The sequence below is a fragment of the Dasypus novemcinctus genome, chromosome 7 (genome assembly GCF_030445035.2).
Source record: "Dasypus novemcinctus isolate mDasNov1 chromosome 7, mDasNov1.1.hap2, whole genome shotgun sequence".
Lineage (NCBI taxonomy): Eukaryota > Metazoa > Chordata > Mammalia > Cingulata > Dasypodidae > Dasypus > Dasypus novemcinctus.
The window spans coordinates 125,416,918-125,434,157 of NC_080679.1; the positions used below are offsets into that span (position 1 = coordinate 125,416,918).

At 38.8% G+C, this 17,240-nt stretch overlaps 1 protein-coding gene across 13 annotated transcripts in view; it reads right to left on the reverse strand.

Moving 5' to 3' along the window:
* The window catches only part of LOC101430044 (cilia- and flagella-associated protein 221-like), a 95,970-nt gene that overhangs the window by 51,674 nt on the left and 27,056 nt on the right, over window positions 1-17,240 (reverse strand). For all 13 annotated transcript variants that reach the window (XR_009186637.2, XR_009186638.2, XM_071216492.1 and 10 more), the window contains 5 exons: window positions 7,116-7,219; window positions 5,583-5,742; window positions 3,104-3,224; window positions 2,902-3,013; window positions 2,588-2,696 (listed from right to left, as the gene is read on the reverse strand). Coding sequence is in view for 11 of the 13 variants with exons in the window: in XM_071216492.1 (XP_071072593.1) it covers window positions 2,588-2,696; window positions 2,902-3,013; window positions 3,104-3,224; window positions 5,583-5,742; window positions 7,116-7,219 (606 nt within the window). In the remaining 2 variants the exon portion in view is untranslated. The remainder of the gene's footprint in view (window positions 1-2,587; window positions 2,697-2,901; window positions 3,014-3,103; window positions 3,225-5,582; window positions 5,743-7,115; window positions 7,220-17,240) is intronic.

Genomic DNA, 17,240 nt, shown 5'->3' on the forward strand with positions numbered 1-17,240 from the left:
CTATAATTTTTAAAAGGGTGAAATAAGTGTTTGTGAGGGTGTGGGGGAATAGGAATCCCCCTGCATTGCTGGCAAGAATATGAAATGGCGCCGCTTTTTTGGAAAACAGTAATTCCTCAAACAGTAAACACAGAATTGCCACATGATCCAGTAACTCCATTCCTAGGCATATTTTCAACAGAAAACATACATCCACACAGAAACTTGTACACAGATGTTCAGAAAGCATTATTCACAAAGGCGAAAAGTGCAGACAACCCAAGTTATCAACTGATAAATGGATAAACAAAATGTGGTCTATCCATACAATGGAGCCATAAAAAGTAATGAAGTAGTCATACATGCAATAACATGGATGAACCTTGAAAACTTTTTGCTAAGTGAAAGAAGCCAGTCAAAAGACCACATATTGTATGACATCATTGATATGAAAGCATCCAGAAGGGGCAAATCCATAAAGACACAAAGTAGATGGGTGGTTGCCAAAGGCTGGTGTGGGGGGTGGGAAATGAGGAGTGACTGACTACTGTGTCCAGGGTTTCCTTTAAAGGCGGTAAGAAATTTTCTGGAATTAGTGGCAAAGTTTGCGTGATATTGTGACTACACCAAAATCTACTGAATTATACACTTGGAAGTGGTGAATTTTATGTTATGTGAATTGTTTTATCTCAATAGCAAAATCTGGCATGTAATGTATCTATCATAGAGCCTGGCACATGTTCTGAATAAGTAGTTGCTCTGATTTTTAAAAGGGGGAGGGTAGTCTGGGGAACTGTTTTTAGACTAAAGGAGACTAAAGAGATGTGAAAATGAAACACAAATTATATGGTCTTTGATTGGACCCTGGATTCCCCCTATCCCAAAATGAAACAAAACAAAACAAAAACAAACCCCAGTTACTGGGGAAATCTGAACTGATTAAGTAGTATTTCTATATTCATGTTAAATTTCTTGGAAGTGATCATGGTAATATAGGAGAATATGCTTGCTCTTAGGGAGCTACATGGAGCTTCAAAATATCTGTAAGTTACTTTCAAATGGTTCAAGAAAAAAGATGGTGTATGCACATGTCTGTGTTTGTGGCCGTGTGTGTGTGCACACAAGAACAAATAGTGAGTGAACTTAGGCCAAGTGTTATTACAGGTTGTTTTTTTTTTTTTTAAAGATTTATTTATTTATTTAATTCCGCCTCCCTCCCCCAGTTGTCTGTTCTCTGTGTCTATTTGCTGCATCTTGTTTCTTTTGTCCGTTTCTGTTGTCTTCAGCTGCACAGGAAGTGTGGGCGGTGCCATTCCTGGGCAGACTGCACTTTCTTTCGCGCTGGGTGGCTCTCCTTATGGGGTGCACTCCTTGCGTGTGGGGCTCCCCTACGCGGGGAACACCCCTGCGTGGCAGGGCACTCCTTGCGCACATCAGCACTGTGCATGGTGCAGCTCCACACAGGTCAAGGAGGCCCGGGATTTGAACCGCGGACCTCCCATGTGGTAGACGGACGCCCTAACCACTGGGCCAAGTCCGTTTCCCTATTACAGATTTTAAATCTGTCAACATAAACAGCTGACATAGTTAAGATCTTTACTTGAATTTAGAAGGTGATTTCAAGGACGTTACAGATCAACATAAAAGGAAGGAAATGCACCAAAGCATTAATTGGGGTCATGCTGGGAGGTGGATATTGGTGACCTTTTTTTTTTTACCTTCTCTATATTTTTAAAATAATATTTTCAGGTTTCTACAATGACAACATCTCAGGATTTTATAATCGGAACAATTATGTCTTAAAATTATGTTTAGCTATTTAGCATAACCGTAAAAACAGACTTTGCACTGAAGAGAAGGTTTTTCTGTGAGAAACAGAGGCCTTTCCCCATTAAAATGGGGTAGCAAGGTGTTGTAAGCACCGTTTTTGAACGTCTTTGAGATTAAGATGTTCTTGTCTGTCTGGGAAATGTGAAGGCAAGGGCAGGGATTAGAGCATTTCTCAATGACACTTTTGAAGAGTGTATTTAGCTCTTTTAAAGTCTTTCTAAAGTTGACTTTAGCCAAATCTTTGTTATGTTGAATATGCTGGGGATGATCCTTTTTTTTTTTTTTTTTTAATTGTGGAAAGGTTCCATTTTGATCACAGAAGCACAAGGAGGAATTCTTACGTGTGAAGTTTCAAGCCTCTGCCAGGAGTCTCCCGCTTCTTCCCACCAGGGCTGGCATCCTGAGGGCTCCAGGGGCTCGAGCTCGGGGCACAGGGGACCATGGGGGAGTGAGAGGGGATAGGGTGAGATTTGAGTGCCCAAGTCACCAAGCTCTCTCCTGGAGCGAGGAGGGTGCTGCCAGCAGTGTCTCAGCCATGCATGGAACTCCACTGCTGCCACCAATCGGTCTCGCTTAGATAGAGTGTGGTTTGATCACATTAATTTACTCCAAATAGAAACACCATTTGGAAACAGAGTCATCTTTTGAGCGGAGACAACAATCAAATACTTCAAAGGGCATAAAAAGTTATTACATTTCATTGTGTCCCACATATAAAAAGGGTTCATCTAAAAAGAATCATACAGCAACTTGACACAAATAACTGATCAGTATTTACCACTTAAGGTGATTTTCGATTTCTTCTTGAGTGTCCTGTCTGACTTTCTGTTCAAACAGTGCTTCCCTCATTTCTCTTGTTTTTGAAATCTCATTGCCTTGGTCCAAAACTGAAGGAAGAAGAAAACAATGATGATACGATTATACCAGGAATCAAATCGGAAGCATTTGCCAAAAGGAAAGTACATTTTTAATGGCAAAACATAACAGCTACTTAACCAAGTCTTGTTGTTGTTTGCAAACAGTAAATGTGACAAGCAATCATTTTTTTTCATATTCATCCAGGGGTTGATTTATGATGGATATATTGGTTACCTTTTCTTAATTCTTTAACCTTCATTTTTCCTGGTTCTTGGTTTAAAACAGTTGCTACAGCAAACGGATTTGATAAATTTACTGGAAACCTCAAGTTCTGGTATTCAATTTCCTAAGAAACCACAAGGGGTGGGGGGAGAGGGGATAATTATTTTGCTCTCTATCATTCCTTCCATCATCTGTAGAATAATGTCCACTTTACCTTACACTTTTGAGGCTTTTGCTTTGCTGGACAGCTGCGAAAATGCATACGTGGCACTGTCTTTTCTGGAGGAACGCCTACTTTCTTAGAAAGAGTATTTAATCTTTCAAATTCTTCTAAGCTGTTTTTTAAAACAAATATTAAATTAGTATATAATCCATGATTCAAGCTCCTGTCTTTATGCTCCCTCTCATAATACCATGACTTATAGTCGATTATATTATAATTAAACTGAAAAGAATTGCCTGCTAAAACAGTGGTGTACTAAAATAAATGTGATATCAGAATATCATAATCCCACCAAGAGCTGTTTTTCCTTACATTCTTAAAGAAGCAAGTGAAAAACATGGTATGCTGGAAAATGCCCTCATGGTCCAGCATAATTTACAGGCTGTTGGTTTTCAAAAGCCAAATTTACTTTCGTAGCAAAAGAATGAATATGCCCACTCTTTATGGAAAGGTCTTAAAGAGATTCAGACAAACGTTTCAGATCTTTTCTAAACTGAAAACTGCCTTTGGACAGATGTAGGTGGAGCTGGTCCCAGTCCCAAGGCTGCAGAAGATACTCAGGGGACCTGGGTTATGTTCAGAATTGTTTTATAGGATGGCATGCCTCCATGACATTACAGACATTAGATAAGAATATGCTAATATTCATCCATTCTGACAGTCAATATGCATTTGCTGAGCACCTACTGAATACTCCCCATTGGAAAGTAAGGGCTGTTTGCTGGCAATGTCAGATTTAACATCCACCTATGGAAGATGTCCGCCCAGGTCCATGGCGAGGAATCACCTGTCGTTTGGCAAGACCATATGGACTGACAGGCGCTGATGTGCAGTGATGAGGAGCTTAGCTAGGGAGTCAGCTGCAGGCCCCCATCCATATCTCAACAGACCTTTGTTATCACCTCGGCTGTGAAACACAGGGGAGCAACAAAACCTTTGCAGGGGGATGTGAGGCACGGTTCCCTAAAGAAATCTAATTGCTAGTGGTGAAGACGGAAATGAGGCATCTAAGGAGGGGATACACTAACAAGGTACATGTGGAATTCGGCAATGCCAAAAACTTAGGACATGGTAAGTCCATCACACACTCTACACGCAGACAGGAAAAGCAATCTGTGACATTTTCAGAGAGTGCTGCAGCCAGTATAATTTCTGTACTTCACGATGCAATCTATATGTTATCATACTATCCGCAGTCATGGGAGACAGGCAGATCTTGAGACCTAGTCCTTGAAAATGTCAAAACTGTACTAAATAAGGCACAGTCTTTAATTCATTGGGAAATAAGGCACATCTGCATTTGTTTGGTGCTTCTACACATAGAAGATGCCCTCATGTATTGAGAGCATGTGTGTGGGAGGATATGCACGGGTCAAAATCCTACTTAAGTGCTGTCTTCAACAAACGCCCTTCTATGTTACAGCACATGACATGAGATGGCAAGTGGCATTTTGTTGACCCCCTTATCTGACACCGGACAACTTAGCACTATTTGCTTTTAGTCAATTCTACTTGTCTATTGCTTGAGTGATTTTATTTCTACCTTGGCTTTTTGCAGGATATGCACTCACTAATATTCCATAGTTAGGTTAGACTACTTTGAACTGCTAAGAAGAAAATCATGGTATAAATGTAAAATAAAGAATGGTGTTAGTTTTATACTTTGGTGTGCTCGTTACTCCACTTTTAATATGTCTAATGATATTAATAGGAGCTATGTATCTAGCAATGAAAGGAAAGAGGAAGAAATCAAGGTATTTCTTTTTCATTTGCAAGATAATTTTAAGGATTTTCTAAGGGCAGTATTTATACTGTGTCAACTTTTCCTTTTAACTTTTATAGAACTCATGGCTATTAGAAAACAACTTGCAATATATATTGGGATATAAAAATATCAGCTTATGTTCAAGTGAAAATTGAAGTTCAGTAAATACTGGTAAGAAGTAAAAGTTCCATTTCACATCTTTCTCTTCTCATTTGAAATCTGATGGGGCTTTTTAAAAAAAATTTGTGTGACACATTTTAGTTTCTACCTTATATCGAAGTAACTTGTTCTACACAACTTACTTCTGCTCCTTGGTCATGAGTATCTTGAGGGCATGGGCTGTTTCCCATGGTGCTTTGCAACTGACACTGCACACAGCAGGCTCTCAATGAATTGTAATGTTGTACTTCAACTTTTAAAATAATTATGTTATGTTGGCCGCCTTGTAATTTAAATTTCTGACAGTAATATATGCATATAGTCAAATTTTCACTGTCCATCAGTAGTAATAAGTGAAAAGAAAGTAACCCTTGCAAACCCCTTTCTCTCAGACGTACTACTGTTACATTTTATGCATGCTCATCATTCTAAATAAGTTTTTGATGGCAATCTTTTATAAGACAGAAAGATAGAATGGAAGAAATGAAGATTTGAAGTTTGAAAGAAGTTTTTAAAAATAAATGAAACATGTGAAAGAAGCCATACTTTAAAGACATGTTGGGATAGCAGGTTCCAGTGAATACACATTCGTATGGTTGAGAGTTGAACTGTGAAATCCATAACTGCACTTTTATCTGTGCAGTCCCATACTGAAATGGTGTAAACTTAATTATCACATTCACCTTCCCATTCGCTGGAATTATTCCTTAGAGGAAAGAAAGGAGAAAACATGATACTCTTTATTGCTAAGTTCATTCAATATAGTCTTCCCATGATAAGAATTTCTATATTCTTTACAATCGTCTTCTCGATAAATACACCTGAATAAACTTCTGCATGTTCACATTGATCTCATTTGTCAATTATTCCATTAATCCTTTATAATAACTTTATTGTGGCAATTATAAATATCTATATACATATCCATCAGCATTAGTAAATCAGAAGTAAACGCTCAGAACAGTAATCTTCAAGCTAATTGCCAGATGTCAATTTTAATGCTCCAAACAAGGAAAAACTGGGAACATACGTAAGCTTTGTGCCCAAACAATTCATTTCCCTATATTTTTGTGTAATTCAGTTCTCTGCTTTCAATTCTTCAGATGGAAAACTATTCTCTCAGAGATCAAACATCACTCTATACCAAACCTATTTCTCCTTTATATCCCTGGTACCAATGGAGCTCAGAACATAGTAAATGCTCAATAAGTGTGGAAAGGAAAAAGGAAAGGAAGGAAAGAGAGAGGGAGGAAGAGTCAAGGTCCTAGGTCTATAGGGCTAGTGTTTTCTCTGACTTCCAGAGGCTTTGGTTTCCTTTCTAGAATGAGGTCTTCTGCCCTCGCACATCTGGTCACCCCACTGTCCCCACAGAGGCCTTGCACATTCTCTCATAAATGCCTAAAGATCAGTTTGTTCACCTGGAATACCTCCTTCTTGTCTATCCCCTCCTCTGAGGGTTATACTACTCTCCTCTTGCTACATTCTGCCCCATGCACCTCCCATTCAGCCATTCAACAAGCACTTATTGAGCACTTACTGTGTACCAGGCACTCTTTTAGGAACCCGAGATACAGCAATAAACACGGCAAAGTCTCAGGTCTCACAGAGACTCCAGAGCAGCACTGAGAACTATGTCCTTTGGGGCAGGCAAAGATGGATTTTTCACATCACACATGACACAAACCTATTAAAACCATCACGAAGATTCTGAACTCTTGGAAAGAATATTCCCATTTTATTTGAAATTGAATTAAAGGTGAATACCAAGGATGTACCAAGAGCTAAAATTAGAAATGACAGAGGATTCACTTCGGCTTTTAAGCACTGATAATGGACACAGCTAACCTGGATATTATTATAAAGTATTGAGTATTAAAGTTATACCAAAGTGTTCTTATTCCCAAGTCTCCAAACCCAATTAACATTGCCAGATATATAAAATTTGTTAATGTTACACACACAAAATTACCCGCTTCAAATGTTGCTTATTCTCTCTTAGAACTTGACACCAACTTTCCAAATCCCCTTTGGTCAGAGAACCCTAAGTACTTGGAAACTGGAAATCCTGAATCTCATTACCTGATTTGGGCTCAATAGTAAAGGCACGATGAGACTGAATCAAGGCAATATGAAATTCAAAATCCACAGGGCAGCTGCACTGCAAAGGAATAACATGATTTTTGCTGCAAAACAAAAAAGAGAAATGGAAAATATTATTTTTCTTTATAACCAGCTAATTTGGTGGCAAGGGAAGACTTTCTTATGTTATAAAGTTCGCAAGAGCCCACACTGAGAGTACTTCCTGTGTGCCAGGAAGTCTAAACATTTCCCAGAATTAACTATTTTGATCCTTTGAGGTTGGTTGTTCCCCATTTACAGAAGAGGAGACAGAGGAATAAGAGAAGTTAGGTGTTCCACGCAAGGCAACATAGCTAGAACCAGGTGGGAGAACCAGGACTGAACGCAGGTCGACTACTGTCAGGTGTCTGCACTCCTGACCACTCTTGGAACTGGCTGATGTAATCTATGGATTCTCATGGTGACAGGGGACAGGTAGTCTCGTCCATGCAGCCAGATCTGAATAAACCAGCCTTCGAGGAAGCCTGGGAAACCCTGGTCTTCACAGAGCCTAGAACAGTGTTGAAGAAAACTTGCTTTGGGTTGGGTTTGATTTAAATAAGCTGGAGATTCCGTATATGGTCAGAAGTCCCGTAACCCCTGGAGAACACAGGGAGGGGCTGTGTATCCACGAATGGTCTCCACACCCAGGGTGGCAAGCCTCCTAAGGAAGCTTGAGGCTGTCACAGACAAGCACCCGGAAGCTGCCACAGCAGCCGCCACCTCTCAGAGAGCCCTGTGCTGTTCCTAAAAGCCTCTCTTTGGATCACGACACGAGTGAGGACCAGAAAGGCAGAACTTCTCAGTGATCTGTCTTAGACTCCTGGAGCTGCTGTAACAACGTACCACAAACCGACTGGCTTAAAACAACAGAAATGTATTCTCTCACAGTTCTGGAGCCCAGAAGTCCAAAATCAAGGGGGCCAGCAGGGCCACCGTCCCTCTGACCCTGTAGGAGATTCCTTCCTCACCTCTAGAAGCATTATCTTCCAATTAATTAACCTTCTCTTCAACTACGTCTAGTGTAAAGTTTTTCTGATCTGTTGGTATTTTTTATTTCAATGGTTAAGTTTTTTTAATTCCTAAGATTTCTAAATGGTTCTTATTTTCCACCTGTTTTTAATTTCCACCTAGTTTTATTTCATACTTTGTTTTTATCTTTAAATGGAAGATTGCTGGCATTTATCTAATTGAATGTCCTAGTGTACCTATTTTAAAGTCCTTATCAAACTGTTCTACAAATTTAATTTCATCCAACCATATTCTGATTTTTGGGATTTTGGCTCTCTTTTTTAGCATGAGGTTTATTCGTGTGCTATGGAATTTGGATTTGTACATTCATTTTGAGTAAAAGGTTTCAGTCTTATACTGGGTTTTGTAATGGTGTACTGGAGTTCTGCCAGGCAGCTATTTTGGGGCTTTGGTGTTTTCAGTTACTGGCCAAGCAGGTAGCTTGGCTCACAAGCTGGATATTATTGTTCTCCCACATTCCTCTGCCCACAAAGTGCCAGGTAACAGGTCAGCAAAGATTTTTCCAACCTTCTTTCATGGGAGCTGCAAAAGTGGGGAGGCTCACTGTACCCCGGCTTTGAGCAGAAGGCCAGATTCTGATCTCCTGTGTCAGCGGGAAATTTGTGGTCTCTTTTACGCCACAGCCCACAGGAGCGAACTCCAAACCCCCATTTTCTGCTTCAGGACCTAGATCCTCCAAGGCCGTGGCTTTACCCTGATCACCAATTAGCACTTCTCTTCCTGCTCTACAGTATTCTTTGTCTTCTTTCTGAGTTTGGCTCTGTCTTTCTGGGGGTCTCTTTTTATATGTTATCTCTCACTACTAGGTATCTGGAGCAGAAGGGGGTACACATTGCAGCATAAGCTTGGTGCTGCTTCTTGTCACATGTCTCTAAATGTACTTTCCTTTTTTTTTTTCTTTTAAGGAACTAGGGTGTTTAGAATTGAACCTGGGACCTCGTAAGTGGGAAGTCATCACTCAATCACTGAGCTACATTGGCTCCCCTAAATGTACTTTTGAGAGACCTACACTATGAATGCAGAGAGTTCCCAATACCTCCAGGAAATACCCTATTTTCTCATTAATTTTCACTGGCATTTGTTTTTTTCTTCCTTTTTTTAATATGATTTTTATAGAAACGTCATGCAGAAAATATAGAGTTCCAATATTCCTCCCCTTACTCCATGCCTCATATGCAGTTTTCCCTACTAGTAACACTGTATTAGTGTGGTACCTTTGACACAATTAATGAAGTATATAATTATGTTATTAATTATGGCCCATAGGCTATGTTACCGTTTACTGTTTGTGTTTTACACTTCTGTGGTTTTTAAAACTTTTCATTCTGTTAACATATAAACCACCTAGTAGCTCCCCTTTTAACCACATTTAAATGTACAATTCAGTGGTGTTAATTACTTTCACAATGTTATGATGCCATTACTACCACCCATTACTGTAACTTCTGGTAAATTTTTGTCGACTTAAAATATATATATATATATATTGTTCTTAGCAGAAATGTATCTGAGAGAGGAGAATAGTTGTCCTATAAGTACATGAGATCCCCAGTGAGGTGCACGCTTGCCTCAGATTTTATACAATCATGGCCAAGGGCCTCACATTTCTGATATAAATTCTGGATAAGGGTCTCTGTGCAGAGCAATCTCTTTAGCATCAATGAGACAAATAATTCACAGGCTTTGCTTTTGGTTTTTACCATACTCATAAACTTGTCCTAAACCAGGCTCTACACAAGGTCAATCTTAACTCTCTGAGATGCTTCCTAATTCTGGAAAACAGAGTCCACAGAGGTCATTGCATTTTCTTATTTCTTTCTTTCTTTTTTCTTTTTGGCTTTATTTATTTATTTTTAACGTTACATTCAAAAAATATGAGGTCCCCCTATAAACCTCACCAGCCTCACCTCACTCCTCCCACATCAACCACCTCTTTCATCATCATGGCACATTCATTGCATTTGGTGAATACATTTTGGAGCACTGCTGCACCACATGGATAGTGGTTTACATTGTAGTTTACACTGTCCCCCAGTCCACCCCGTGGGCCCTGGTAGGACATACAGTGTCCAGCAACTGTCCCTGCAGTACCACCCAGGACAACTCCAAGTCCTGAAAATGCCCCCACATCATATCTCTTCTTCCCTCTCCCTACCCTCAGCCACTACCAGGGCCACTTTCTCCACATCAATGCTACATTTTCTTCCATTACTAATTACAATAGTTCCAGAATAGAATATCAGGAAGTCCACTCTAATCCATACTCTATTTTCAAGGCAATTCAGCCTCACTGATGCTCATGCCTCACTGGGTAGACAGAAGTAGCAGTACAAGTTACCTAAGCCCCTCAAAGCATAAGCAAGCATAAGGAAGCCTTGGGCAATGCTCGATGGGAAACGTTCAACGGCCCAAAGGTGGTCTCTGAAGCTCAGGCAGGTAATTCACATATGCACACAGGCTGCATAGCCATCAGCTTGGTGATCCCAGGGCCTGCTCAGAGCTGCCCCCAGCCAAGTCAGGTCTGATGCCTAGGACTCTTCTGCTTAAAGCTGCATGTTTGCATTTTCCTGAACAGAAACAAAAAAATGCTGAGGTTTTTCCCATTGCTAATATGTGTCTAATTTTCAATTTAATTTCAGAGCCCTGATAATACCCACAGAGAAGGTGTCAGGGCTCTTGTTTAATGATGATTACACGAACCCAAAATCCTAATATAGTAACCAGTCTGGAAAAACAAACAATTTCTTAAGTGGCACAAAATTCCAGCACTGTGATTCATAAGAAGACATAAGTAGGGCAAGTAATACAAATTTCAATGGGCTCACTGAACTTGGCTTTCGTTGCTGCAGTTCAGACTGAAGAGGTCAAACTTAGTGAGAATGACCACTACAATCATAAATCAAGGTAAATCTAGATCAATTTGGGTCAAAGGCAGGTTCAGCGAATATAAAGCTTCGCTTATTTAGAAGTTTTTCATATTTGAAGAATGAAATCCCATTAGGTAGGGACCTGAATTAGAGTAATTCTTTAACTTACAGGAGGGTAGGCAATAAAATTATTAAAGCAGGTAGACGTTAGGACTTGGGGAGATAACCACAACCTTTCTCCTCATTATTTCATTATTTAAATATTCTGTTTATTATTCTAAGACTATGTATAAAAACTAAATTAAGTACTTTTAAAGAACTGTTCTTTAAAATCCAGCCCAAATCTTTTAAATATTAGACCTTTACATTCTGATCATGTATAAATGTATGCCTATTAGAAGAAGAGAGCAAGTTTTGCCTTAGAGAAAGTAAATACAATAAAATAACTTAAGATGAATTCGAATTTTCTCTCCCCCTTCTCAAAACAAATGCTAGAAGAGGGCAAGGCATTCCATTATTTTCTAGTTAATCATATATATAATATGTTCCTACCGTACTCTTATATTATTTACGCCATTTACATTAACATTTACCATCTTTGTCAAAGCAGTAATCAAGAATTTTTTTCTCAGAGAATGAATGATCTTGTGAACTTACTATAGATAACATAAAATTAAAAATCCTCCCGTTAAAAATCTCACTGTTGAGAAAGGGAGTGAGTAGGCTATTTTATCACAATAAGATACTGGCTCCTTTTCTGGATAATGATAGTAGGCTGACCTGGGTGATCCATGAGCATGTCAAAAGCTAACTTATTTCTGGACAGCATCATAAATTATCCACTAGTTACTATGTGTGTATAAATTTTGAGGAAAACACCATCAAGACAAAGGGCAGCCTTCCCACAAAGATATATGACTAAGTTAAACTAGACCACAAACTGTAAAGTTGTGGCACAAAGACCAAGCAAAGCCTACAGTTAGTAGGCTCAACTGTCTCATTTTAGGTTAAGTCCATTTAAGCAGGAGTTTTCTTTTGACAACTTCTGGTTGATATGAGAATCTTTTAGAGATTCAAAGACATGGATGATGATGTATCTGTATATCCTTCACTTACAAGTGTACAAGACTCACAGTCTGGGCAAGCTTTGGAGTTATATGCTATGGCAGTTTTGAAATAAGTCCACACAATCTTTGACATGCCTGTCCTTGAGAGGTGAAGTCTCCTTCCCTGGGTTCTCTGACTACTTAACTAATATCAGTATTAACAGAATATGATGCAAATGCTGCTGTCCCAGATTCTGGGTCCAAGCCTCAAGAAGCTAGCATGCTCTCACTTCTCATGGGATACTCACTCTGGAACCTAGCCACCATGTTGCAAGGAAGCCCAAGCAGCTTGTGGAGAGACTCCCGTGGGGGAACTGAAGCTCCTAGCGCTCAGTCCAGGCTGAGCTCCCAGGATGATAGGCAGCCACAGGAGTGAGCCAACCTGGAAGTGGATCTTTCAGCCCCAGCTGACTTCTGTGTGGAGCAGAGATGAGCCTTCCCCATTAGGCCATGGCCAGACTGCAGATCCATGGGCAAAATAAGTGACTAGTTTGCCCCCTTAAGCCATTTGTTTTTTTTAAGCCATGTGTGGTATTTATTACACAGTAGATAAATGGAACCAAAAATTTTTCTACTTCACTTCTTCTTCAGTGAACAATTACCTTACCCTGTTTCTGACTGCAATCTTAATTTGGCAATTTTATAGTTATTTTGTTTTGTTTTGTGTTTCGCTTTAATATGTAGCAGTCATTGTGCTTGTATCTCAGTTAACTTTCTGAACAACGCTATGAGGTAGTTTTATCATCTCTATTTTACAAATAAATAGCCTGATATATGGAGAGGTCCAACATATAAAGAGGATAGAGGTGACATGGGATTAAAGCCTAATTTCCAGAAGCTTCTCTTAACTGCTCTATTATTTCATCTTACCTAGAACTCTAAAAAGAAAGAGCTAATCACGTGTCATTATTTGCAGTATACTCTTCTCTACTGACATTCTCCTTGAAAGCAATCACTCTGTGATTTATTAGTTAGGTTTTTTAGGAGATATTTCCTTTCATTAGTCGATCAGCAAGAAAGGCCTATAAAATCCCTAGACTATTTTCTAAAATGTTACCAATCTCTTCCAAGTATTGACAAGCATGTAGAGAGAAATAAGGAAATCTGGGAATTGGCTGGCTATTTTCATTTAAGATTTAGATACAAATTGCTATATTCATACTGTGATCAAAGAAAATGGAAGAAAATCAGACACAATGATTCATTATCTGAGAAGCCAGAACCCCAACCTCCAACCCACCCCAACCTCCCAAGCGGGAAAGAATCTGAAAAGATATAGAAGAGTTCAAGTTTCAAAGAATGCTCTTTTACCTAAGCTAATTTATAGTCTCATGAAATTTCATATGTTCCTTATCTTATTTTCAAAGACACAATTAATCTTACTGGGACTGGGGCCTCAAACCAGAAGCACAGTGGGCTCATAATCCTTAATGATAGCATTAAATAAAGATTAACATACATTTACACAATTGAACGTCCAAATAACAGCACGCAATTACTTCTTACATAGAGTGAAAAACCACCCTAATTTTAGATTACGCTTAGGACAGTATTAGAGGAAAAGAGATCAACATATCAATAAGACTTAGTTTTTTCACTTGGTGGCCTGACCTTCGAGCTCCTTCCTTTCCTTTGGTTCAATTTCTTTCTCAACCTACTTAGTCCTCTCTGCCAGGAACCCTCTTCACCCCAGCAGTTTGGGAACAGGTGGAATTCTGGGGAAACCTCTAATAACTTGAACTACATGTGGTCACTTCTCCATCTTCCGTAAAAGAAGTTAAGCAAGGAACTGAATTTAGAAACCGTTGGAGACGATCAAATGATATATTTGTCATCTATACAGAATATACAACGGCTATTCATTTTTCAAAAAACAACTTTTGAAGACACCTTTAAACAATGGAGTATTACACTAAAAATAAATGTTAATAGTGAATTTACTAGAAAAGAGCAAGTTATAACTCACCAGAGTTACAGATGATATGGGATAATGAATGAATGAAATTCCAGGGAGGCTGATTTGAGATGAGAGCAGGATCTGTGTCTGGAGATGATAGAACAGAGAGTGTTGGGCAAGGAAAGGAAAGGAATGGAAAGGAAGGAGTTAATCATGATATGAAGAGTGATGAAAAGCCTCCAGCAGAGTGATTTTTTTTTGGTTGGGAAAAAGACAACATTTATTAGAAGAGATACACTAAAAACCACTCATAACCTTTTCTTCTTTTAGATTTGGGAGTAGAGAAAACAACATAGTGACTACATGGAAACACTTCCTCAGAGCTAAATGGCCTATGGTAGCCTGGCCTCTAACAGGTCACCCAGCTGCCAGCTAATCAGTCGTGTAGCTTATCCACCAGCAATTATTGAAACAAGAAGCCCACTTGGCAGTGGAATAACAGATAAAGTAACAGAAAGACACTATTTGAGAAAAAGCAGTTGGAATTTGGTTGACTGGTTGCTGGTTACTCTATTCTAAATATGTGGACAAGCATTAAATAATCATGTCCTAGAAACCATAGTAAAAGAATGTGTGTATGTGTATGTAGTGCTTTTGTGAAAAATAAAACACCATTTCGTATGTTACCAGGCTTCAGAAAGTGACCAAATGTGACTGCATTTACAGTGTCTATATGGGATGTGACAATTGCATAAACCAAGCAAGGTGGAGGAATCACCCAGAAAGTACTCAAAGCACTCTCAAATGAGCGGTCTTTAATTGGAGACCATCTATGACTTTGCTTCTCCAAGGAATGGTACTTCAGGGAGACCCTGGAATTCCTCGGGTTACATTCTTAAACACTAGAATTGGGAATTAATCCAGGAATATATTTTCCAACAATATTTTAAATTAGTGTTTCTTTCTTCTTAGCACAGGATACCACCTTGACATTTTCATATAAGCCAAAAAACAAATATGCTCCTAAATTCAATGAACCATTCCAAGAATTTATATAAAGGCTAGAAGACCTAAATAAGAAAAATACTCCACCTTTACCTACTTCCTCTGGCATACATATTTATTTGTTCTAGTTGCTGATAATAAATATGTGTTGTTCTGCCCCTTTGCCTGATGCAAACCATCTGAGCAAGGCTTTAATAAGGTCAATATTGGCTTGCTCCATTTTGGGTACTGCTTCCTCCAGGAGTCAAAAGTCTAGAATTCAATATTTAAGAAAACAAAAACTAACTTAGGTTTTTCACTGAAAGTTCCCTTCATGGAATATCTCACGCTGGTAAAGGAAAGGGGGGTACACTTTATGCTTTATAAATAAAATCCCTATGATTTAGAGGTTGGATGACTTTCTTTTCCTGCTAAAATTCATGAAGACAGACTGGGTGAAGATGAGTAACTAAATCAATACCAGGTCAGCAAAGGGATATGAACTCAAAGAAATTTTAACTACTACATATGGGAGAAGTTTTTGTATACTACAAATTCAGGTTGTTGTTAAGCAACAATGATCATACATCAATTTTGAAACATTATGAAAGATAAGCTCAGGACTGCTGCATACACTAAGCAAGAGCTGAAGTAAATAAAGGACAAGTGTGTTGATGAGCTCAAGTCTTGCCAGATGGTTTCCATAAAATGCTGCTGGTCCTTCAAGACACCAGCTTTGAGCTTTGAAGACATAAGTATAAGTCAAGAGTGTGTTTTCCTTGGCTTGGTGAAAAATGGGAATTTTTCCTCTTTCAGCAGGATGGCTTCAAAAGACCCTTTTGAAGATCAATTGTAAGCTTTCATCACCATGCCTCCCTCTAAGCCAGGCTCACCTGGTTCTCTGCTCCCTCAACTGGAGGCTCATTTTAGCACAATCAGATGGAGCCTGGTTATTGGCTGTGCGAGGAAAGACTCTCACTATCTCACTTCCTGTCAGTGCTATTTACAAATGCATGTTGCCACATGGCCCAGACTCTTTAAACTCCAGTGACAGGGAGAAACTTTGGTTTCATTCAGACATCATATTCTGACTTTGGTTATTCCCACACTTCTAAAATGAGCCCTGAAGTTCACTGCCTAAGGAAACACAACAAGAATTCAGTGAATTCTTAAAACATATGCCTTAAAAGTTCCAGAAACTGTGTTCATAGATTGCAAGACATAATATTGTTCAGAAGTCAGAATTACCCAAAGCAATCCAGATTCAATGCAATCCCTGTCAAAATCTCAGCAACCTTCTCTGCAGAAATGGAAAGACAATCCTCAAATTCATATGGAATTGCAAGGACCCTCGAATAGACAAAGCAATCGTGAAAAAGAACAACAAAGTAGCAAAGACTCAAAAACAGGGTGACATGTCAAACAAATCCAGTCACTTGGCCAGTTGTTTTCTCCACGTGGCACCAACTGATCTTCCTTGCACCATGCTGCCTCTGTTGACCAGTTGACTGGTGTGTTGTAGACACAATTTCAAAACCAAATAAAAAGGTATAGTGAGCAAAACAGTGTTGCATTTGTACAAGGATAGATATATAGACAATGGAATAGAACTGAGAGGCCAGAAATAAACTGAAAAATCTATGGCAAACTGATTTTTGACAAGGGTGCCAAGTCCATTCAATGGGGAAAGAATAGTCTCTTTAACACATAGTGATGAAAAACTGGATTTCCACATGCAAAAGAATGAAGTTGGATCCCTATCTCACACCATATAAAGAAATTAACTCAAAATGGATCAATGACCTAAAACCAAAAGCTTTAGGAAATTAATATAGGGGAAAACCTACATGATCTTGGATTTGGCAATGCATTCTTAGATTTGGAACTGAAAGCATGAGCAATAAAAAAAAAATAAACTGTACTTCATCAAAATTAAAAAGTTTTGCGCATCAAAGGACATTATCAAGAAAGTTAAAAAAGCAAACTACATAATGGGAGAAAAGAAGTGCAAAGCATATATGTAGTAAAACTATAATATTCATAATATCTAAAGAATTCCTACATCTCAGAAACATAAAAAATGTTCTACTGGGCAAAAGATTGAACAGACATCTCTCCAAAGAAGATAAACATATGGACAATAAACACACAAAAAGATGTCCAACGTCATTTACCATTCAAGAAATGCAATGAAGTACTA